Consider the following 24,973-nt stretch of genomic DNA (forward strand, 5'->3'; position numbering starts at 1 on the left):
AGCACGTAGCCTGAGGACGTGGCTAGTGATTTTGACTTCAGAGTGTGTAAACACAGAACAGCTGTTGTGGTCAATTTGGGCACGTTGGCCAAAACAGAGATGGCAGGAGAAGCTGTGTTTAATATCCCTTTCTTTGATGAGCTGGAGCCAGAGCCCAGGGCCCTATCCCTGGTCCTTGTCCTTCCACATTGCACTTTCATGACGGCTTCCTTCTTCTCCTATGTCTTGAGTGCCAAGGGTCAGGGCTCTGCAGGAGGGGCCAGGTCCAACCATGGGACTTCCTGATGGTTTGAGGAGATCTTTGCAGGAACTAAGACCCTCCCTACTCATGTCTTAAATTAGTTTCTCTTACCCCAAAATGAGACTTTAAGCCACCCAGGAAAGAGGATAATAGGGCAGGCAGCACTGGGAGCTCCCCTGCTCCTCCTGCTCCTCCTATGTCCTGGTTGTCTCAGATCCCAACCACCTTCAGAGCACTTTCTGGTGAATGCACATAAGCAAAACATTTCATTGTCCATGAGGCAGGAGGGCAGCACTAGGGCCTCTCTGTGTCCTGCCAGCTGTCCCGTCACTCCTGGGTGGGGAGAGGGATGCTGTCTTCGAGAGTGACACAAACAACAAAGGACAATCCAGTCCTACCACACACAGCCCAGGATTCCTGTTTCTCCAGCACCAATCAGTTTCTTAAAAATTTCTTGAGCTGAAAAACAGCTTGTGGAAGGAATATATGCATGCTCTCTTCAGCCACTTTTATTTATTTATTTATTTTTTGAGACAGGGTCTCTCTCTGTTGTCCAGGCTGGAGTGCCGTGGTGCGATCTTGGCTCACTGCAACCTCCGTCACTGGGTACAAGTAGTTCTTGTGTCTCAACCTCCTGAGTAGCTGGGACTACAGGCACCTGCCACCATGCCTGGCTAATTTTTGTGTTTTTAGTAGAGATGGGGTTTTGCCACGTTGGTCAGGGTGGTCTCGAACTCCTGACCTCAGGTGATCCACCCGCCTTGGCCTCCCAAAGTGCTGATATTACAAGTGTGAGCCACCGCACCTGGCCTTCAGCTACTTTTAATCTTAGCAAAAAGATTTGCTGAGACCAAGGACTGTCCAGAGGTGGTACAACCATTTAATGAACTTATGAAAAAATGAAGTATGCTTTTGTTACATATATATGTATAATATATATAAAATATGTATTATATATGAGAGTGTGTGTGTGTGTGTATATATATATATATATATATTCCACATTTAGTGAAATCTAGTTCATGGAAGTCAGTCCAGAGAGGTCTGGAACTGGTTCAGTGTATTTCTCAACTTCACAGCAATAGAATCCTGGTGTATATTAACCTTTGGTGGCCACAACATTTTTTTGAGAAGAGTGGTCATGTTTTTTATTTTTATTTTTTTGAGAAGAGTGGTCATGTTTTATATTTTTATTTTTTACTTGTACTTTTTTTGATCATAGCTCACTGCAGACTTGAACTCCTGGGCTCAAATGATCCTCCCGCCTCAGCCTCTTGAGTAGCTGGGACTATAGGCACACACTATAAGTGTTAAAGAAAGAGGAAAGAAACACAAAAAGGGGCTCAACCGTCAAAGACAGGTTTATTTAGAGAATAAACCTGAGAGGAGCTTCTGGTTGATTTTGGTCATGAGTGTTCTAACGGACTAAGGATATTTAAGAGTTTAGGAAGTGGGAAGATCATTGTAGGTTTGGAATGTTTCTATGTGAGGGAAAGTTTACTGTAGGGTTAGAATGTCTCTGGTCAGAGGGGAGCCTATCTTGGGGTTGGCATGTTTCTGGTTGGAAAGGGTTTTATCTTAGGGTTGGAATGTTCCTGGTTATCCTGGGAGTTGGTTTCCCAGCATAGGGAAATGTCCTGATGTCCTGGAGATGATGTTCTGGGGCTGGATTTAGGCAGTTTTTTAATTAACGGGAACATAGAATGTTGATGTTTGTCCAAGATGGCGATGGTCCTTCTCTGTCATGCACCACCACACCTGGCTAATCTTTTTTTATTTTTAATTTTTATTTTTTTGTAGAGACAGGGTCTTACTATGTTGCCTAGGCTGGTCTTGAACTCCTGGGCTCAAGAGATCCTCCTTTGGTCTCCCAAAGTACCGGGATTACAGGTGTGTGCCCCTGTGCCCGGCCCTGTTTTCCTACATATTAGTTAATAAATTTGTTAATTAAATAAACCACTATCTTTTTTTCCTTTTTGAGAGATGGGGTTTCACTATGTTGCCCAAGCTGATCTCGAACTCCTGGGCTCAAGTAATCCTGCCACAGCCTCCCAAGTAGCTGGGATTACAGGTGCATACTACTGTGCTTGGCTTGTAATCCATCGTCTATCAAGCGGTTATAGAAAGTTAAGCATTGTACTTGATGCTGGGGTCCCAGTGGTACCAAACTTGGACTGTTCCAAAAATACTGGCAGGGAAAGGCACATTCGTAAAATAACCACATGGATCAGTGTTCACTGCAACTGTGAGAATCACATGAAGTGCAGACACGTGGACATCTGAGACTCCTAACGGGGATCTGACCTAGTCATGGAGGTCAAGCACACCTTGGAAGGGCCTGGATGTTCCCATTGTCCAGCACACTGGAACAATTGATCCTGGACAGGCAATGAAATCTGGGGAGGTGAGCCTTAGATCACAAGAAGTGAGAAAGCCTTCTTCTCTTGCTGTGCCTTCTGGTTTTTAGACCTGGACTCTGGGTAGAGCAGCTGGGCCCTCTGATGTGGAGGTAGCCCTGGAGCAAGGCAGGCATGGATGCTTCTGCAATCCCCAAATGGAGCCTGGCATTTCAGCCAGGAATCTAAGCAGATCCCCCTCTAATTGTAGCAATGATAAGTTATTCTCTTTGTTCTTCAACCTTCCAATAGCCCTGAGCTTCCAGGGGAGTCTCGTTAATCATCACAGCCTGGTCTCCACTGTGTTGGTGAATTAAGGGACCAACCAGCTCGCTCACGCATGAAAAAGTACAACCCAGGGGAGGGTGATGTCCTCAGTCCTGAAGGCAGAGTGGTGGTGGCTGCAGTGACCACCATGGAAGCGGCCACTGAGTAGGGTCACTGGTGGTAGAGGCTGGAGTGAGGAAGCACAGAAACATGGGGAGCTGGGCACTTCCGGAGCCACACCCAGGGCATGCTGGAAGTAGTGGAGGGAGATTTAGAGGTAGCTAATTCTCAGCATTCCACCCAGGACCAGCTTGAACCATGGCAATTTGGGCTTGGAAAGAATATTACTCCATCTAGTAGTCACAGGTGGGTGAGAACTCAGACCTTTGAGCTAAAAAAAAAAAAAAAAAAACTTTCTAAAAAGAGGGCCAGTTGAGGAAGGGAACGGGGAAGATGCTGGTAGATGCGTAGGTGTTGTGAGTGGATTTAAGCACCACATGAGACTATACCGGGAGGTAATTAAGTTTTTTTTTTTTACCTCCCTGAGAGTAAAATTAATGACATGCAATTACGTCAATGTTATGTCTGTGTAGAATGATAAAGATAATTCACTGAACATCTGTTACGTACCAGACATGGGGCTGGGTGCCGTGTATGCATTATCTTAGGTGATCCTCCTGACATCACCTGACATGGAAGAAATGAGTTTCAGAGAATCAACAGCCTTCTCCAAAGTCACCCAGCTGGAAATTGCTGGAACTATCCAGTGGGTGTTCACTCAATGTTACTTTCCTCCTTTGTGATTCAGAAGTCTATAAAAACATGGTAGAATTCCTTTCTGAAGGGGCAGATGGCTGTTTGTTGATCCTTCAATCTTATTTCAATTAGATCATACTTTCACCAGCGAGAGAAGGAAACAGAGGAAAGGATCTAGAGAGAGCCTGAGACAGAGCACGAGGGTCAGGCTGCTGGAGGTGTGGGGGAGGCCTGGGACCCCCACATCTCCACTGGGACCCCCACATCTGCTTCTAATACAGGATTTTGTGGCTGCTTCAGGCTGTCACTTTTGGTATTTCATAATCGCAAAAGAGCATCCAGCAACAGCCGCTCCAATCATCGCGAACGCACCGACTTCAGCCACGGCATTTTCCACCTGCAAAGCAAGCAGCTTTTGTTGAGCGTTCGCAGCAAGCCAGGCTGGCACCTTCTCCCTCCCAAGGGCCTGGAACTCCTCCCCGTCTCCCCTCTCTCCTGCCTCCCCTACGGCCTGGCATCTCCTCTTTTCTCTCCCAGCTGACTGGCTCAGAATCCTCTCCCAGAGAAGCCGTTGGCTGTATCCCCAGGGACTCCATTTTCTGGGCTGTGACCACTTCTTGGTGTTGGGTTTATCTGGGCTTGTCCTTAGAATGTGCCCATGAGATCCTTTTGAGAGAGCTTCCAGGTGAGGACATTTGTTCGGATTTGCGGCGAGGAAGAAGGTTTGTGCCTCACTTCCTAGGGCCAGAGCTCCAGGGGCCAGACTGGGGACTGTTTTGCAGTCTGAGTCCTCCTTGAGCTACACCGTTGCACAGGGAGGGCTGTGGCAGAAGCTGAGGGGAGACTTAGGGAGGCCATGGCCATATGCGTGCCCTGGGGTCACTGTGTACTATTCCCAACTGCAGCCTGGAAACTTCCATCTCCAGCTCTACTTCAGCCTAAACTCCAACTCCATGCCTTATCTCCACCTGGGCCTCTAATGGGCACCTCAGACATCACATGCCACGCCAAACTCTCGATTTCCCTCCCCAAAGCCTCTCCTCCTGCCATCATCCCCATCTCATCAAGGACGCGCATCCATTCAGTCCCGCAGGCCAGGGGCCCTGAGCTGCTACACGGCAGGCATCACAGGCACAGACTCTAGAAAGGACAGCCGGGGTTTCAATCCTGGTTCTGCCACTTATTAGTTGTGTGTTTTGGGGCAACAAATGTGAAAGACTATGAAGAGGCAAGGGATGGAGGCTGCAGATCTTACACACAAATGTCCTTGAGCTCTTACACAGGTCCATGGACCCTGAGCGTCCCTTGCCTAAGTGCTCTTTGGGGGGTTGTGGGACCTGTCACGGTCCTGGGTTGGCCCAGATTCTCCTGATGACCCCTAGAACTTCAGGAGTCATTTTCAGGATAGGGTTTAGAGGGGAAGGATCCTCAGAGGTCCTCCATCCACCCACTCTGCACATGGAGAGGCCTGGAGGGGAAGGGACCTGTCCAAAGACCCTCTGTGGATTAGAAGCAGATCTGGCATTGGAGCTCAGAGGTCCTGACTCTCAGTCAGTGGGTCTCCAAGAGGCTGCGTTTGCATCATTCACGGTGATCGCCTGGTTGCATAGCCCAGTGAGTCCAGCCCCAAGCAGACCTCCCCAGGGGAGATGGATTATCCAGAGAGATCCTTACCTGTTGACAGTGGGACCTGCCATATCTCAGCTTGGTGACAAAGTGTTCACAGTTCCTGCTCACAATACTGTACTTCATCTTCTGACCAACCAACTCCTTGGCAGAACTGATGATCACCCCCACGGGCAGTGGTTCGAACCTACGGTCCAAGCTGTTGTTGACCCGATAGTTACAGCCTTCCAGCACATCTTTCAGGAGCTCCTGTTTCACCACTGCAATGCCGCCCGGGACTGAGAAGGCACTGGAGGAGCTAGCCGCGGGGTACCCATCTGCAATCAGAGGCATTCTCACTGGCAGGGGAAGGTGAAGTAGGGAGAGAAGGGCTTGAAATCTCCACTAGGGAACTACTGCTGTTTATCCTTTCACAAATGTGACTGGAGGATTCACAGATTTGGCTTTTTTTTTTTTTTTTTGGACGGAGTCTCGCTCTGTCGCCCAGGCTGGAGTGCAGTGGCGCAGTCTCAGCTCACTGCAAGCTCCGCCTCCCGGGTTCACGCCATTCTCCTGCCTCAGCCTCCCGAGTAGTGGGACTACAGGCGCCCGCCACCACGCCCAGCTAATAGATTTTGCTCTCTCTTTTTTAATCAAATAAGGTGTGAATGTTTGTTCAAGTCAGTGAATGTCATGATTGCCAGTGACTGCTACCATATTCCATGCTATGCATGTGCATCACTTCTGTGGCCAATCCCCTGTTATCAGTCATTTAGGCATTGGAAAAATTTTCATCATTATAAGCAATGATGGTAAAGCATATTTATTACCTGTTCAGCTTTGTACACTCGTGTTTTGGAAAAAGATCCACTTCGTTTAGTACCCACTGTTTCAGTTACCATGCTGTGCTGTTACACATACTTCCTAATTTAATTTCCTTTTTAACTTTCAAGGAAAATACTATCATCTCAATTTAAAAACCAGTATCGGGCTGAGAGAGATATCATGAGACTTTTCCGTGCTGTGAGAAGTCCTAGAATCAGGATGTGAAACTGCTTCTCTTAAGCCCCAAAGGGCAGGTTCCTTCCACCGCACTGAGCTGATGTTGAGGGAATCCTTTGTAAAGTGTCTTCTGTCCTACAATCTGGCACAGTTCTAGGCACATAGAGAGGTACACAGAAGAGCTGTCAACCAATGGAACCCCAATTGCATTATATAGTGACTCCAGGTGTTATTTTTATTAAAATGGATAGTACCTAATGCGCACAATAATTAGGTGTGTTACCTCTCTTGCCCCGTTTCTAATCTCAAGGCTGATGTTTGCACTTAGAACCCACTTAAGAAAATCCTGTTGGCTGGGCACAGTGGTTCATGCCTGTAATCCCAGCACTTTGGGAGGCCTACACGGGTGGACCACTTGAGCTCAGGAGTTCGAGACCAGCCTGGACAACATGGTGAGACCTGTTGTGTTTTCCCTACAAAAAACACAAAAATGGCCGGGCGCGGTGGCTCAAGCCTGTAATCCCAGCACTATGGGAGGCCGAGACGGGCGGATCACGAGGTCAGGAGATCGAGACCATCCTGGCTAACACGGTGAAACCCCATCTCTACTAAAAAATACAAAAAACTAGCCGGGCGAAGTGGCGGGCGCCTGTGGTCCCAGCTACTCGGGAGGCTGAGGCAGGAGAATGGCGTAAACCCGGGAGGCGGAGCTTGCAGTGAGCTGAGATCCGGCCACTGCACTCCAGCCTGGGCGACAGAGCCAGACTCAGTCTCAAAAAAAAAAAAAAACACAAAAATTAGCTGCACAGGGTGGCGCATGCCTGTCGTCTCAGCTATTCAGAAGGCTGATGTGGGAGGATCACCTGGCCTGAGCTCGGGGAGGTCAAGGCTGCAGTGAGCCATAATCACATCACTGCACACCAGCCTGGGAGACAGAGTAAGACCCTGTCTCAGAGGAAAAAAAAAAAAAGAAAGAAAGAAAGAAAAATTGTCTTTAAAAAGCCTGTTTACGGCTGAGTGTGTTAGCTCATGCTTGTAATCCCAGCACTGTGGAAGGCCGAGGCAGGCGGATCACGAGGTCAGGAGATCGAGACTATCCTGGCCAACGTGGTGAAACCCATCTCTACTAAAATACAAAAAATTAACTGGGTGTGGTGGTGTGTGCCTGTAGTCCCAGCTATTCGGGAGGCTGAGGCAGGGGAATCACTTGAACCTGGGAGGTGGAGGTTGCAGTGAGCTGAGATTGTGCCACTGCACTCCATCCTGGTGACAGAGCAAGACTGCCTCAAAAAAAAAAAAAAAAAAAAAGCCTCTTTACATCCTGCAGGTTAGGCACAAAAAGGACCATGTGTCTTCATTGCCATGCTTTGTCTTACAAGGTCCCTGAAGGTCATCTGGATTAAGTGGGCTTGATTTACTATTTTCCTCAATTCAGACATTTTTACAACCCTGCCTGGGAGATGATGGGTTGGAGAAAACTGATAAGATGCAAATGTCTTGCTCTGATAGTGATGGGAATGGTTTTTGTCCAGTGACAGTGTAAATGCTTAGTGAAAAGAGAACATCAAGAGTTATGTAGTGGCATTGCCTTAGAGAATATGAACTTACCTGCACCTACCTAATTTGGCAGTCTCATTGTCTCATTTCTGCATTTTTGTTGTTATTGTTTTTTGAGACAATGTCTTGCTCTGTCACCTAGGCTGGAGTGCAGTGGCACCGTTTCAGGATCTCGGCTCACTGCAACCTCCATCTCCTGGGTTCAAGCAATTCTCCTGCCTCAGCCTCCTGAGTAGCTGGGATTACAGATGCCCGCCACCACCCCCAGCTAATTTTTGTATTTTTAGTAGAGATGGGATTTCACCATGTTGGCCAGGCTGGTCTTGAACTCCTGACCTCAAGTGATCCGCCCACCTTGGCCTCCCAAAGTGCTGGGATTATAGGAGTGAGCCACTGTGCCTGTCCTCTGCATTCATTTTTTCCCCTTTCATTGACTATCCATACATATGTTTCCTTCATTCTGCTTTTAACTGGCTATGTCATCTTGCTGTTTCTGTTATTAATGAGTTAAATAAATCATTGGTATTGCTTACTGTGCATTTGTATGAGAATTTTAAAAAAATGTATAAACCTGTGAGAATTGCGCCCATTAAGGAGCAATTAAGTACGTAATATCAAGACACCTGGTTCTGTGAAAACATATGAAGCAAAGGATCTAGCACGGAGAAACATTGTTCCTTTTGAGAAACTTTCTTCTTTAAGACCTAAGAAACCTGGCTGGTTTAAGTCGTATGAGATTCTGCATGCTAAGTTAACTGACTTTGAGCTAGAGAGATCCCAATGCTGCAGCAGCCCAGCTTTGCTGCGGGAGGCAATTGTCTCTTCTATTCTGCCAGAACCTATGGAATGCACTGTGTCTACTCCCTGGGACATATGTGTGTACAATCTCATCAGGCATCCTTGAAGAAGAATGTGTCTCCTAACCCAAGTTTCCTTTTTTTTTTTTTTTTTTTTTGAGATGGAGTCTCGCTCTGTCGCCCAGGCTGGAGTGCAGTGGTGCGATCTCGGCTCACTGCAAGCTCCACCTCCCGGGCCGACGCCATTCTTCTGCCTCAGCCTCCCAAGTGGCTGGGACCACAGGCGCCTGCCTCCGCGCCCGGCTAGTTTTTTGTATTTTTTTTAGTAGAGACAGGGTTTCACCGTGTTAGCCAGGATGGTCTCGATCTCCTGACCTTGTGATCCACCCGCCTCAGCCTCCCAAAGTGCTGGGATTACAGGCATGAGCCACCGTGCCTGGCAAGTTTCCCTTTCTTAACTGTCTTTCAGTGGCTCTCATTATCTTGTTGTTATTATTATTTTAATTTTTTGAGATGGAGTTTTGCTCTTGTTGCCCAGGCTAGAGTGCAATGGCACAATCTCAGCTCACTGCAACCTCCACCTCCCAGGATCAAGTGATTCTCCTGCCTCAGCCTTCTGAGTAGCTGGGATTAGAGGCATGTGCCACCACACCTGGCTAATTTTGTATTTTTAGTAGAGATGGGGTTTCTCCATGTTGGTCAGGCTGGTCTCGAACTCCTGACCTCAGGCGATCAACCCGCTTCAACCTCCCAAAGTGCTGGGATTACAGGCATGAGCCACCGCACCCGGCCCTCTCGTCATCCTTTTAACAAATAGTTTGAAAATTATATATTCATCAGTCCTTACCTGGAGGAGCCAGATGGATCACGTAGCCATCTCCTATATACAGGGCCCAGTGCTCATAGCCAAGGCGGAAAATCTCAATCAGGTCTCCCGGTTTGGGCTCCTGCTGTGGCTGCAACAGAAAAGCCAGAGATGGAGTATACGGCCTTCTAGGCAAGAACAGAGACCCTGGCTTGGGGAGCTGCAGCTCATCCTGGAGACGCCTTGCTGATGTTCATCAGCTTCTAGCCCCCATGAGATCCCCAGCCCTGCTGTCACTTTTAGAGGCTCTCCTCAGTGGGGGCACCGGGGGCCGGAAGTCTGGAGAATTATCTTGTGGGATGGGAGAGAGAAGGACCGTCTGGGCGTGTGTGTGGCGCGTGTGTGCTGTGTGTGTGCATGCTGAGGATGCAGATGTATGTGCATGGGTGCATTGTACATGCGCCCCTCAGCAGCCTGACCCAAGAGCCTGCATGGACCAGCACCTTCACTGAGGCCAGGAGCAAGGCTGGGAAGGTGAGTCTTGAGCTCTCCACCCTCTGCAGACTGACCCTCAGTTCCTCATCACTCCTCCTTCCCTGTGCCTCTCCATGGCCCCAAGAGCCACCTCCTCCTCAGACCCTACCCCATCCAGCCTTAGCGCACCTGTCTCTTGGAGATGATGCTCTGGGAGACAGGAGCTCACAGCATCCTGCTGGGGCCTGAGTGGGGTCTTATGGGCCCCCCAGCTCCCAGCAGCGAGGGGGCTCTGCACTCACAGAACAGGCCTCTGTGGGAACTTGTCCTACAATAACTGCACCCTCTCCACAGCCCCAGGGGAAGGCATGATCATCCCATGACACAGGTGGGGAAACTGAGGATCAGAGAGGTGGAGAGGCTTGCCTGAGAACACTCAGCTGGAAGGAGGCCAAGCTGGGTCTTCCCTGCACACCCCTCATGCTGGTTCCTGTCTCGCCCACCTTCTTCCCCTTCCTCACCTCTTTCCCACTTCTCCATGTCCTGCCCCAGGGCATAGCAGCCTCATCATTGAAGGTTTTTTCCATTTTTGCCCTCTCTATGCCTGTCCTCAGTGGGTGACAGCCTCCGTCTCCCTCATCCCAGGATGTCCCATCCTAGACCTGGGGTCTGCTCTCCTTTGCCCTCTTCCTCACGCCAATATCCAGTCACTAAAACCAATCAGTGTGGACTCCAGAAGCTTCTCCTGGTTGGTGTCCTTGTCAATATCCCATCCACAGCCCCATGTCTGCCTCTGTGACCCCCACAGCCCCCTGACCAGCCCCCGCCACCTGTCCCTGCCACTCCGTATCCAACCCCTCAGAACCCATGGCGGCCTTCCCAAGGGCACATCTGGCCATGACCTTCCTCTGACCTCAGGGCCCAGGACACACCCTGTGGGCAGCTCCCAGGCCCTTCCTGACTGGCCCTTCCTCACCCTCCTCTCCCTCCCTGGGCTCTGCACCCGTAGGCCCACTGAGTGACATTCCAGCCCTTCACTACAGCCCTGGCTTTAGTCTCTGCTACTCTGCACATCTGGGTCTCCCTGCCTCCGTCACTTCCCTGCAGCCACTCTTCCTCTTCCCCTCCCTCACCTGAGAGGCTGCCCTGATGGTCCCAGCCTGGCTCAGCTGACCTGCCACCCCACTCCCAGGCCCTGGGTCCCTGGGGGCCTCTGCTGCTCCCTGCAGTGGTCAGGTCGAGCTGCAACTCCCTGTGCCTGCCTGTGCCCCTCTGGGCTGTGAGCTCCAGGCAGGCAGGATCCTGTGTGCTCCTCCCTCTCTCCCTCCCTCCCTCCCTTGCACCTCCAGGATCCAGTGAAGGGCCTGGCATAGAATGGGACAAAGGAAATAGACAAGGAAGAGGGAGGGGAAAGGAGCAGGGCCAGGACTCCTGCCCAGTTCCTCCTCTGTGCCTCAGGGCACCGCAGGACCCAGAGATGGTCTCCATGTGGGCTTTTAATGGTACTGCTGAATGTCTAAAACCACAGTCTCAGCTGGTGGCCGTGAAACATGAGCTTTGGCCTAAATAAGGAAAGGGCTCCCTGTGAAAAGCCGGTTTGTGTTGTGGCGCAATAAAGGCCTTCCCCAGAATCACGTGGTGCTGGTGGGTGGGCTGCCTTCTAGAATTTGCAGGACTCTTTCCTGGAATGGTTTTGTTTCTAGTAATAGCCTGAGCCCTGCTGTTCCTTTTCAGTTGCACACCACTGAGCTCAGCCTGCTCTCCCTAGGGCTTCTGCCAGTCGGTACATCTGGGCTGATAGGAGGAGAAATTTCAGTATTCAGAACGCTGCTGAGATTAGAATGCACCTTATAAGGCCAGATGATGCCACAGAGGAACGAGGAGAGAGAAAGCATCGTTTGGGGTTGAGAAGGGACTAAGCCCCCGTCGCGGCAGAAGCAGATGATGTTGGGATTTGCTTGCTTCCCACAACCCAGAGTCCCCCACCTGCCCACACTCTGGCTTCTCCTCAGGCTGAGGTAGACTTGACATCCGGCACCCCACAACCCTCTAATACATGCGAGTCCTGGGCTCCCCGCACTGTGCCAGGTACACAGAGGAGGTGGATTCTGCCCAGAGGACTCCCTGTCCAGCCAGGCAGATGCACTTTTAAAAGACAAATACAGTTTTCCATGACAGCCTTCTAAAGACGAGCTCTGGAGCTGTGTGCCCAAGGCCAGGAGCCCGGACTGGGGCCTTTCCTGGGCGGAGCTGCCCAACTGCTATAGAGTCAGTAATGCAAAGTCCCGAGAAACTTACCGAAGCCATCTCCAAGCCAAGGTGAGGTCTGGTGCTCCGCTGTTTGTGGATCGGCTTTTATGCTGAAAGACAGAATTTCACTTTTACTTTCCTTTTGACACTGTTTCAACCTCACTCAAATACTAAATACTGTTGAAGAGAGACAACTGTTGAAAAGGGAGCTATTTCTCTAGATGAAAGGACTAATCATTTCTTACACAAGTCACGGACTCATTGGTGCTTTAAAGCCACCTTGGGAGCAGCCAGAGTCGAAGGGGAGCCCTGAATTTCTGCCCCTCCTTGAGAAATAAAGGTCTCTTCTTTGTTTTTTTTATTTTTTTATTTTTCTGAGACAGAGTTTTGCTCTTGTCGCCCAGGCTGGAGTGCAATGGTGCGATCTCGGCTCATTGCAACCTCTGCCTCCTGGTTTCAAGTGATTCTCCTGCCTCAGCTTCCTGGGTAGCTGGGATTAAAGGCACCCGCCACCATCCCCAGCTAAATTTTCCATTTTTAGTAGGGACGGGGTTTCACCATGTTGGCCAGGATGGTCTCAATCTCTTGACCTTGTGATCTGGCCCCCATCGGTCTCCCAAAGTGCTGAGATTAGAGGTGTGAGCCAAAATAAAGGTCTCTTCTAACAAGAATCCTGGGCAGCTCTTCCTACTCCAGGAAGGGGAGGCATTTGGAGGCAGGGAGATGTCAATCCCCAGTGCACCCTATAGGACGTTGTCTTGTAATGACACCCAGAAAATATTGGACCAGAAGTCTTGGGAGAAGTCTTGGGGAAAGGCCAGAGGGGGTGCTTCATGCCATGGGGATGCCCTGGAGGTGAGGGCTACCTTAGACCATGTGGAGCCCAGGAGCTCATAGCCCCATTAAAATGCATTTGGGTGCAAGAAGCAGAACTAAACTCAAAGGGGCTTCAATAGCCTGGACACCCATTGTCTTGGTAACAGAAAGGCAGGAAGAGGGTGACTCAGGTTGGGTCTAGTGACTCACCACGGTCACCAAGGACTCCACAGGCTGTCTCCATTGCACTGGTCCTGGGTCTGCACTGTTGTCCTGCAGGGACTCCCATGGCTGTAGCAGCCTTGAGTGACCCATTTTCACCTGGCTATGCCCAAAAGATGGAGGGAAAGGTGATTCTCATCATTAGTCTTTTTTTCAGGGAGTAGTCCCCCAGATGACCCGTTCCCTTCTCCACTGGCCAGAACTGGGCCATATTTTCACACCCAACCAGAGGCCTAGATAGGTGGATCACTTGAGCCCGGGAGTTCAAGACCAGCCTGGCCAATATGGCAAGACCTGTCTCTACTAAAAATATAGAAAAAAAAAAAATCAGTCGGGCATGGTGGCACGTGCCTGTACTCTCAGCTACTTGGGAGGCTGAGATGAGAGGATCGCCTGAGCCCGGGAAGTAGGGCTGCAGTGAGCTGAGATTGCTCTAATGCAGTCTAACCTGGGCAACTGGAGTGTGACCCTGTCTCAAAGCAAAACAGAACAGAAAAACCCCATTTCTGTTGTTTAGGTTAGCACGCCTCTGGATTTCCCTCAAAACACTGCTGAGCGAAGTTGCTGTTCTTGAGCAGAGCCTCCAGGGACCACTGTGGATATCCTGAGGAGGCCTCAGAGCTTTCTTGGGCAGAGCTTCTGCAGGTGCCTTGCCATGGTCAGTTTCTTTGCTGTTTTGTGGCCCTCTGCAGGAGTGTCCATGGTCATTTGTCAGCCACCTTTTGGTTTCAGTCTCTTGTCACGTCTTGGGGGTGTCTGGCCACACAGATGTTATCTTATTACCTCAGTCCATCATACCTGTGTTTATCATTTTGAGGGTTCAGCAGTTTCACTGTAGGCTGAGTCACTTGTCATAAGTGACTCCATTTTGAAATATTTAGGATCACAAAACTCTTTAAGGTGGGGGGGGGGCCCAACAAGAGTCTGGATTCAACAATCCCAGAGTCTAGGCTTTTGCCTTGTGGCATAATAAAAAATTTTATTTTTAAATGAATTTATGCCTTGTAGCATAAGAAAAGTTTATTTATGACTTATGTGGCATGATAAAAATATATATTTTTGGTCTTTGACTCCAGTTCCAGACACAGAGGTCCTAAGACCCTTGGAATTTCCTGAGTGATAGGATGTCTTGTTATTCAAAAGGAGTCTCTGTCAAATAAACCTGAGTTTATGCTAAAGAGGGGGCTCTTTGTTAAGGAGGGGGAGCTGGATAACTTCAGGATGGGGACTGATCACCATTATTTAATCAATAATGTCTACATCATGAATTCTCCCTAGAAACCCCTACATGATGGGGTTGGGAGAGCTTTGGGGCAGGTGAACACAGATGTGGTGGGAGATTGGCCTGGCTGGAGAGGTCATGGGGGCAAAGATTCTCTGCATGACCACATTTTAGTCAGGTTCCCAAACCTCTTCCTAGGCACATCTGTACTTCCTTGTAAAATCTAATTTTAGCAAAGGACCCTGTCAAGTCAGTTTAGCAGGAACTTCCCACCCTCGGTATCTGACCGGGGTCATCCTCACTATCCTCCAGGTGATGTCTGATCACCCTAGCCTGTCTTCAGCAAGAATCCTGTTAGTGTGGTTTAACCAGAATCCCTCTTGGCCCCGAGGTTTCCTCTTCATAATTTTCCATCCACTGACCCGTATGCTTCTCCTTGCCTATAAATTCCCACTTGCCCATGCTGTGTTCAAGTTTAAGCCTCATCTCTCTCTCTCCTGCTGCAAAATCCCACTGCAGTGGGTATCAAGATTGTATCATTAGATAATTTTTTCTTTAACAATGGAAGCCCTGCACAATCATTGCCCCCCATATTAGTTTCTTATTAGTTTCTTCCATGTTGCCATTCCTGAGTTGTATCCTTTATAATAAACTGACAATCATAAGTAAAGCAGTTTTCTAAATTTTGGAAGTTGTTCTAGGGAATTATCAAATTTAAAGTTGCTTCAGGGGGTCTCCACCGTTTGTAGTCAGCCACGTAGAAATGTGAGTAGCCAAGGAACTCCATTTGTTGCTGAGCCTGGAGCCTGTACCTGTGGAGGCTGAGCCTAACTCTGGATAGTTAGCATCGGAATTGAGTTGGATTGTTGAACACGCAGTCAATGTTGGAGAATTGCAGGACTGATTGATGTGGACAAATGACATGTATTTGGTTGCTATCAGAAGAAACTATACATGCCTGCTTCTGTTACTTGAAAAAAACTGGGGATCATTCATCCGGTAACAAACAACTTTTCATGAGAACACAGGTATTGATCAATAGGAGTTTTATTACTTGGCACAAGTAAGGAGGACACTGGGAGGATTCTCCAAAGCCTTCTTCCCTAGGAAAAGTGACAAGAGGTGTCACAGGACGAGTCACAGACAAAACTCCTCAGACACCGAAATAAAGAAGGAAGGGGTTTATTCGGCCAGGAGCATCGGCAAGACTTCTGTCTCAAGAGCCGAGCTCCCCGAGTGAGCAATTCCTGTCCCTTTCAAGGGCTCACAACTCTAAGGGGGTGCATGTGAGAGGGTCGTGATTGATTGAGCAAGCAGGGGGTATGTGACTGGGGGCTGCACGCATCGATAATTAGACCGGAACAAAACAAGATAGGGATTTTCACAGTGCATTTCTATACAATGTCTGTAATCTATAGATAACAGAACCGATTAGATCAGGGGTCGATCTTTAACTACCAGGCCCAGGGTGCAGTGCTGGGCTGTCTGCCTGTGGATTTCATTTCTGCCTTTTAGTTTTTATTTCTTCTTTCTTTGGAGGCAGAAATTGGGCATAAGACAATATGAGGGGTGGTCTCCTCCCTTAGAGGGTTTTATGGGTGATGGAGAGGGGAGAGGGTTCATCAGCACATACAGAGGAGGGAGTCGCATTGCATAGATGCAGTGAGTCATCATGCCAACACATAGGTTGCATGTTATGGTAATGAAGCTGTAGCTCCTCGGGGTGGAGACTTTAGCATGGTAATGAGGAAAGTTCACTCAGGTTCATCTGTAAGTTGCTGGGATCCGTTAGGAGCTGGTTTTAACCAACCACATGACTGCATTCCATGCGAGTTTTAGGAAGAAACAGGCTGCAGGACGGTAGGCTGTAAAAGGCTGATTGCTCCGTTGATTACATTCCTATAATCCCTGGCAACCCTTCCTGTCTGCTTACACTTCCAGTTCATCACAGCTTGTGCTGAGGTTGAAACAGCTTGTGGTAGATAGTGTCAGGTTTTAGCTTAGAGTCAGTTCCAGGCAGTTGGGGTCTGTGAATTCAGGATTCCAAAACAGCCAGTGGCCTTTCTTCAGCAGCACCAAAGCTTAGATGCGGCAGGAGTGACGGCTGTATTCCGAGTGACAAGCAAGGCTTTCTGAAGCCTGTTCTGCTGTGTCAGACTTGGAGTCCAAACTGACCCACATCAGGTTGGATGATCTGCTCCTAAGGATCAGACGTCTGGTCCCGCTAGAGCTCATTAGCCACCTAAAACCTTCTTTGAAAAATTCCAGAAGCATATCTCTATCTGGAGACTGCCTCTCTTTCTCTATTGCCTCTTTTTTTCCTAGAGGCTCCAATAGGTAACAATAATAGCAGAAATAATCAGTTATGAAGACTGATTGGTTTTTAACACTCAAAGAATTTAAATTCCAACCAGCCCACTGACAGCAAAAATCTAGGAAGTTGTGCCTCACCATCAACACTGTCTTCTTGTAGCTTTCCCCGATTGGGATGATCCCTCTAGCATTTATGATATTACAAGAATATGATATTTTACATTAATTTATATTGTATATCTAGATGCAATAGCTGCTGTAACCAAGAAAATATTTGAAACAGCGCTCAATAAAAAATTTAGAGATTTATTTAGCTAAGGTTAAGGACACATCCAGAAAAAAAAGGAACAGAAAACCATAGGAAACATCTGTGGTTCGTGCTTTTTCCAAAGTGCGTCTGGGGACATCATTATTTAAAGGGAAAAGTGTGGGCATTAGGGGAAAGAGAAAAGGGAGAAAAAGGGAGGGTAGATAAAAGAGGCAAGTGGTTGCATTCCTTTGAGTCTTTGATCAGCTTTCACTGAATCTGCATTTTACATGTGAAAGGAGGGGGTAGAGGAATAGTTAATTATGCATTCATTTCGTGCTTAATGAATCTGCATTTTTATATAAGCAGTCAAATATGCCTTTGTCTCAGGTGAACGAGGGATGACTTATAGTTCTGTCCTTTGTCCCATACCTGTGATGACAAGCTGTCAATTTACATCATCGGAGTGTCATTCAGCAGAACCATTTTAGGGTAAAGATCTTGGGGCTCACAAAGAATTCTCTTGTGAGCAAATTGTGAGGGAGTTATATAGCTTTTAATTTTTGTAGCGATCTATTTAGGAACAAAATGGGAGGTAGGTTTGGGTGACCCAGTTCCTAGCTTGAATTTTCCCTTTGGCTTAGTGAGTTTGGGTTCCGAGATTTTGTTTTCCTTCCCTGCAGCAAAATACAAAGCCATTTAGAAATATATTTTTTTGGCTGGGCGCGGTGGCTCACGCCTGTAATCCCAGCACTTTGGGAGGCCGAGGCGGGCGGATCACAAGGTCAGGAGATCGAGACCATCCTGGCTAACACGGTGAAACCCCGTCTCTACTAAAAATACAAAAAATTAGCCAGGCGCGGTGGCGGGCGCCTGTAGTCCCAGCTACTCAGGAGGCTGAGGCAGGAGAATGGCGTGAACCTGGGAGGCGGAGCTTTCAGTGAGCTGAAATTGTGCCACTGCACTCCAGCTTGGGGCACAGAGCGAGACTCCGTCTCAAAAAAAAAAAAAAAAGAAATATATTTTTTCCATTGCAAATTTATGTGAAGCCATGGCAGCATTCAGTATTTAGATGTTGGGAAAGACTCTGGCTGGAATTTGAGACAAGAAAATGTTCCTCCTCCACTAACTTACTATAGTAGTGAGGTAGGAGGCTGGCAAGGCTTGCTTTCTGTTCGCAGCCCTGTTGATCCTGTTGATAGGAGCCGGATGTGGTCAGAACAGTAGGCAGTGAAGAAGCCAGCCAAAACTAGCAGATGGTGATAGAAGTGACCTCTATTTGCCCTCACTGCTCATTAGCATAAGACACTCCCACCAGTGCCATGACAGTTTACAAATGCCATTGCAACAAGCCATGGTAATGGCCTGGAAGTTACCTTAGATGGTTCTGGAAACTCTCCACCCTTTTCCACAAAGTTCTGAATAACCTGTCTCTTAATTAGCATGTAATTAAAAGTGGGTATAAATACAGCTGCCAACAGCCCATATGCTGCCAACTCAGCCCACTGCCTATAGGTAAGTCCTGCTCTGCAAGAAGCAGTACTGGTTCAAAAAAGTTGCCTTCTCTCACCACAGGCTCACCCTTGAATTCTTTTGTGGGCTAAGCCCCAATTTGGGACCCAAACATGGGACACAGATTTGGCGTGGGACACGGATCCAAATCAGTCCAAATTGGCCCACTGCCTGTCTTACAAGACCCATGAATACAGCTATTCTCATTTATTTTTGTATTGTCTGTGGCTGCTTTTGTGCCACAGTGGCAGATTGTGTGGTCTCCTGGCAGGTGAGGCCTAACATATTTATTACTTGGGTCTCTGCTGACCCCCTGGGCTACAGGTTTATCAATTTTATTGATCTTCTCAAAGAATCAGCTTTAGATTGATTGATTTTTTCTTTTTCTACTTTATTTATTAGTTCTTTTATCTTTATTACATTTTCTTTCTTTGCTTGTTTTGGTTTTCATATGCTTTTTCCCCCTTCTGAGTTTCTTGACTATGATTAGGGACCATGATTAGGGAACAAATAGTGTATTTCATTTGAAAAATAGAAACCAAAAAAGAGAAGCAAGTGGAAAATTTAAAACTGAAAAATACAAATCTTAAATGAAAAGTTTACTGGATAATATTAAAAGTAGATTAAACACTCCAGAGGAAAAGCTAAGTGATCTTAAAGAGAAGACAATACAAATCTAAAAACTGAAGCATAGACAGATTAAATGAAGAAAAAGGAGAGCACAGTCTCAGTGATTTGTGAGACAATGTCAAGTGGTCCATGTATGTGTGACTGGATCTCCAGAAGGAGAGGAGAAAGAAACTGGTACAGAAAAAGCATAAAAAAGTAGTAAGGCTGGCATGGTGCTTACACCTGTAATCCCAGTATTTTCTGGAAGTTGTTATTAGATTTTTTTTTTTTTTTTGACATGGTGTCTTGCTCTGTCGCCAGGCTGGAGTACAGTAGTGTGATCTCGGCTCTCTGCAGTCTCTGCCTCCTGGGTTCAAGCTATTCTCCTGCCTCAGCCTCACGAGTAGCTGGGACTACAGGCGTGCGCCACCGTGCTCAGCTAATTTTTGTATGTTTAGTAGAGACGGGGTTTCACCACGTTGGCCAGGATGGTCTTGATCTCTTGACCTCGTGATCTGCCCACCTTGGCCTCCCAAAGTGTTGGGATTACTGGAGTGAGCCACCGAGCCTGGCCCAGATAATATAGGGCTATATTGAAGGTTGACACCTCCCTGCCTCTAATGCTGCTGCTTCTTGGTACAGAAAGAGTTGCCCAGGATTCTCACTGGGAGAGACCTTGCCTTTTCAAGCAGGGACAGAAATTCAGGGCTGCCTTCCTACCCTGGGTGTTTCCAAAGTGATTTTCTGCGCTAATGATTCCAGCTATTGAGGAGAGTAATTATTATTCTGTCCTTTTACAGGAAATCATTACACTTTCTGCTTAGAGAAATGTTTCCTTTTTTGAACAGTGGTCATTCTGAGCAGTGTCAGCATTTCCTTCTGTTTTTGAAAGTAAAATTATCCACGTCTGTGGGAAAGCTGATCCACAAGCAGCAGACCACCAGGCTCCGCCCTGGCTTCCAGATGGCTTCAGTAAATCCCCCGGAACTTTGCATTACTGACTCTACAGCAGGCGGGTAGCTCCCTCTGTAACGGCTTCAGCCTGGATTCCTGGCTTTGGGTGCACAGCTGCAGAGCTTGTCTTTAGAAATGTTAACCCAAAATACCTGAGATAGGTCTCAGTCAATTTAGAAAGTTTATTTTGCCAAGGTTAAGGATGCACCGGTGACACAGCCTCAGGAGGTCCTGACAACACGTGCCCACAGCTGGCTCTTATACATTTTAGGGAGACGTGAGACATCAATCAGCATATGTAAGATTGCTTCCAAACAGAACGAGGTCTGGCTGTTTGTTTTCGTGGTCCAGTAATGAGATGCAAACAGGCTGGGAAAGAAGGGAATTTATCTCTGCAACCAGTTACAGGGAGAAGGTCAGAGTAACTCACCAGACCAACTCCAACTTACAAGTTTTTTCCAAGTGCTTATATACATTCAGTGTACCTACGAGCCAAAAGCCAGTGTTTCACTCTATCTCATCTTTAACTACAATCCGGGGTCTAGACAGTTACTTTAGAGTCTTGAAAAAATTACTTAATCTAAAATGGGTCCTAGTACAAGGTATGCAAGAACGTCTCCATTTTTTTTTTTTACTTTTATTTTTTGACATGGGTCACTTACTTTAATAACAATATATATATACCATAGTATCACCATGGAATGTAAGTTCAGATTAGACAGGAGAATTTCACAAGTGTGACAACATTCGGTAGTATATAAAAGTTTGGGTATACTGTGTGGCCAAACCAGCTTGCTCATAAGTTATTAATTGATTCCATTATAGGTAATTTGTTTAGTTTAGTGTTTACAATTCTTATGGAAAAAATAAGCAATGCACACATTTAAAAAGTGTTCATTGGCCAGGCACGGTGGCTCATGCCTGTAATCCCAGAACTTTGGGAGGCTGAGGTGGGCAGATCACGAGGTCAGAAGATTGAGACCATCCTGGTTAACATGGTAAAACCCCATCTCTACTGAAAATACAAAAAAAAAAAAAAAAAATTAGCCAGGTGTAGTGGCACACATCTGTAGTCCCAGCTACTCGGGAGGCGGAGGCAGGAGAATCGCTTGAACCCAGGAGGCGGAGGTTGCAGTGAGCTGAGATTGCGCCACTGCACTCCAGCCTGGTGACAGAGCGAAACTCTGTCTAAAAAAAAAAAAAAGTGTTCATTTACCTTTGCATGAGTGCTTAAAATACATATTTCTATTTCAAGATGACATTTAAAATTTATTCTAATATAACAGCAGCAAAAATATAATTCACAATTACAAAAGAATTAGAATCCACAAGTTATTCTCATGTTTACAATTGTGATTCTTTAATAAATACCAGTACTATACAGCTCTATTGTAAGCTTTCTAGATTTGGTTTAAACACACACACATAGATACATCAGTTGTGGAAAGCTTTAGAATTTATATGTCATGTACTTTTTGGACAGAGTTCTAAAAGAGCCAGCCAGTCCACCAGACAGGCAGAAAAAAAGTTAAATTAACTGGGGCAAATAGAACTGTTATATAACATCCAAAACATGTGAGATCCTGCAGCAAACTGGGAGTACTTCAGGGTTGGCCCATTATCTTCTTTAGAACTAAGTTCATCTTCACAGTTTAAGAAGGTGGACATTTCAATACAATCTAGTGCATTTAGGTGACATGTTTCTTTTATGCTAACTTGATTTCCTTGAATGACCTAGTTAGTAAACTAGTCACTAGTAATTTGGTCACCAGGCAAATCAAGCCTGCAAGAAAGGAAGCCAATATTCAAAATGCTGTGTTACCTTCTAAACCCACTCAAATAGTTTATTTTCCACAATAACACATAACTTCAATAATGAGACGCCTAACTAAAGCAAGCTCCTCCAACAAGACCAAGACAGCATCTCTTCTTCTAAGACTTAGGTTTTGCCCAGAATTCCCGATACACGGAACAGCCCTTACCAACGGTCGTTGCTCCTACAACAACGCCTTGGGCGGCCACACACATGTGGATCAGTTGAAGGGACATTTGAGTATTTCCCCTGCTCTTCAATGTGTATAATCCATATGTAACAAGTGCTGCAAAACCTGCTATTCCAATGGGTACGAATAGTGCCTCTTTAGCTTTTCGAATAAGTTTGGATCCCTGATCTTCATCATTTGAAGAAAGAGAAACATCTGTGTCTGTTGACATAGCGACCGCTTGAGGAATCTCCCTAGAGCGAGAAAACCTCTCACGTGTCAACCAGCTTCTGATCCCTGCCTGAGGACTTTCATTATTTTAATTAAACTCTAAGATCTGAGAAAGCCCAGGCGGGATCTTGATAAACTTGTTTTGCTTTCTAGCTTTTGTACTAAGGCACTAGCTTCTCTGGTTCCTTAATATTTAACTTATACACTCATCAGAGTTATAGCAAGGTGTTGGTGAAGGCTGAGTGTGCTGGTTGCTAATGGAGACCCGGCCTGCCACAGTCCCCACTGTCAATTTGTACATGATTTCTATCATGTTAGTTACTTTTCCAAGCACTGATTTGTTAAGAGGTTAGTACAAGAGTACAAACTATGATATGGTGAACTAAGACGAAGTGGGCGATGTATTCTTTCTGGCTACTTCCTGCTGGAGAGGGGCACTGGAGTGGAAGATATCTATTTGGCGTTGGTAATGTACCTGACTTAGGGGACTCAAAGGCAGTGCCTGTTGCAACATAATCTTATGAGATTGAGGAATGTTTTGGAACAACATATGACAACAATATAGGCCATAACATAGTGTTATGCCTATGCCCAGGAGGGTGGTTAGGACAACAAGAATTTCTGCCATCAGGAAGGTCCTCCACCAAACCAAGAGGCTATCACTTCGTTGAGGTACAGTGCAGGGTTAGATATGGCCTCAGTCTGTTGGTGCATATCCTTCAAAGCTAAAGAAATGTTTCCCGAGTTATTGGGAACATACATACAATATTCAGTTTTAACTGCAGCTCGAGGAGGAACCTGACATTGCATCATTTAAAGTTTTTTTAATAGGCCATACTGAATTTTTTTTTTTAAGTTATTCTGGTCATTTGCAATCCTGTCCATTGTTTAAGATTTTTCTATAAGAAACCCAAATTTTCCTTGTTTAGGGGAGGCTCACCAAAGCAGTCACATAGGGCTAGAGAGGAGTAATAGACCACAGATCCAGCAAGAGTCTTGCTGTAAGATATCTGCATAATCCTGTGTCCGTGAAAGAAAAAGTTTAGAAACGTATTATAAAAGAATAGCTTGTCATCTTTTGAGTGGAAATCAGGCCTTCTAGGGGTTCTGTCTCCCATCTTGTGGCCTTGGTGGCCTTTGTCATGGATGTTTCATCTGGTAGGGACGCCTTCACCTGTGTGTGGTGGCTCCATGGCTTGATGCCCACCAGTTTCAGTGCCGAATTGGTGGTCAGGAGCACACCTTAGGCCCTTTTCCATTTCTCCTGTGGCTGCTGAGTTGAGCCTGTTTCCCTCCATTCTTTAGCAATATATTATCACTGGGCTGGAAGGAGTGGCATGGTTCTGCCAAGTTCACAATGCTCCTGTCGGAAGCAAGCTTATGCAAACGTTAAGAATTTGTCCTGGTTGGGCGCAGTGGCTCACGCCTGTAATGCCAGCACTTTGAGAGGCCGAGGCAGGCGGATCATCTGAGGTTGGGAGTCCGAGACCAGCCTGACTAACATGGAGAAACCCTGTCTCTACTAAAAATACAAAATTATCTGGGTGTGGTGGTGCACGCCTGTAATCCCAGCTACTCAGGAAGGCTGAGGCAGGAGAATCGCTTGAACCCAGGAGGTGGAGATTATGGTGAGCCAAGATCACGCCCCTGCTCTCTAGCCTGGGCAACAAGAGCGAAACTCTGTCTCCAAAAAAAAAAAAAAAAAATGTGTTCCAAGTATTTACCATAGTGTTTAATAGTTGACTTTCTATTAAGGGGTGCCCTAGTAATCTGAGGTGAATTAGCAGTGAAGAGTCTCTGTATTAGTTAGGGTTCTCCAGAGGGACAGAAATAATAGGATATATGTGTACAGGAAAGGGAGTGTATTAAGGAGAATTGACCACACAGTCACAAGGTGGAGCCCACGATAGTCCATCTGCAAACCGAGGAGCAAGGAAGGCGGTAGTGGCTCAGTCCAAGTCCCAAAGTCTCAAAAGTAGGGAAGCCGATAGTGTAGCCTTCAGTTTGTGGCTGAAGGCCTGAGAGTCCCTAGCAAACCACTTTTGTATAATTTCATACCACCGTATTTTTTTCTTTTTTTTTTTTTTTTATATACCACTGTATTTTTACATAAACAATAGGGCAGAGGAAGAAATCAACTATGTATTTGTCTCATGTGAGCCTCAGAGGGATGACTGAGTTCTGTCTGTCCTTTGCCCACAAGGAATTTCCTTGGTGGATAGCTCTTCTGTGCATGTGTGTATGTGCCTAGAACTTTGCCAGGTCATAGGACAGAAGACATTTAACGAAGGGTTCCCTCTGGGTCAGCTCAGTGCAATGGAAGGAGCCTGCCCTTTGAGGCTTGAGAGAAGCAGTTTCACATCTTGGTTCTAGGACTTTTCACAGCATAGAAAAGTCAGATATTGTCCCTCTGGGCCCAATATTGGTTCTTGAAAATGAAGATGATCATATTTTCCTTGAAGGGTAGGATAAAAAACAGCCTTGTAGTGCATCCAAGCACCATAGATAGTAATAAAAATTGATTCCCTTCTGAATTTCACAAGTATATTAAAATCAACAAGTATATTCAGGCGTATTTCTAACATCATTGTGCATAATGGCTAAATATTTTGAACAACCTAAATGCCTAATAGTAGTGGATTGGTTAGATAAATTATGTACATGCTTATATTGCAACATGATGACATTGTCATATGGTATAGCCATTGACAATCA

The 24,973-nt window shown here is 46.7% G+C and overlaps 2 protein-coding genes across 2 annotated transcripts; both read right to left on the bottom strand.

Moving 5' to 3' along the window:
• Nucleotides 1-3,743: 3,743 nt before the first annotated feature.
• On the bottom strand, nt 3,744-12,518 carry PLAAT4 (phospholipase A and acyltransferase 4). The gene is made up of 5 exons (XM_050757336.1): nt 12,396-12,518; nt 12,199-12,260; nt 9,469-9,577; nt 5,335-5,603; nt 3,744-4,057 (listed from the first exon to the last, which is right to left on the bottom strand). Exons 2-5 carry the CDS (start codon nt 12,205-12,207, stop codon nt 3,965-3,967), a joined length of 480 nt encoding a protein of 159 aa, XP_050613293.1. The 5' UTR covers nt 12,208-12,260; nt 12,396-12,518; the 3' UTR covers nt 3,744-3,964.
• A 9,414-nt stretch (nt 12,519-21,932) lies between these two features.
• On the bottom strand, nt 21,933-22,259 carry LOC126935629 (HIG1 domain family member 1A, mitochondrial-like). Its single transcript, XM_050757369.1, has one exon. The coding sequence runs from the start codon at nt 22,257-22,259 to the stop codon at nt 21,978-21,980; it is 282 nt and encodes a 93-aa protein (XP_050613326.1). The 3' UTR covers nt 21,933-21,977.
• Between the last annotated feature and the right edge of the window lie 2,714 nt (nt 22,260-24,973).

This window comes from Macaca thibetana, chromosome 14, assembly GCF_024542745.1.
Source record: "Macaca thibetana thibetana isolate TM-01 chromosome 14, ASM2454274v1, whole genome shotgun sequence".
In the NCBI taxonomy this organism is placed as follows: Eukaryota; Metazoa; Chordata; class Mammalia; order Primates; family Cercopithecidae; genus Macaca; species Macaca thibetana.

What these genes read in the sequence shown, in the direction of transcription:
- PLAAT4 (XM_050757336.1), bottom strand. An exon ending in GATCCATCTGGCTCCTCCAG is followed by an intron (nt 5,604 to 9,468) that starts GTAAGGACTGAT and finishes CTCTGATTGCAG; the next exon opens with ATGGGTACCCCGCGGCTAGC. An exon ending in GCAGGTCCCACTGTCAACAG is followed by an intron (nt 4,058 to 5,334) that starts GTAAGGATCTCT and finishes CTTGCTTTGCAG; the next exon opens with GTGGAAAATGCCGTGGCTGA.
- LOC126935629 (XM_050757369.1), bottom strand. Translation starts at nt 22,259, where the DNA reads ATGTCAACAGACACAGATGTTTCTCTTTCTTCAAATGATGAAGATCAG.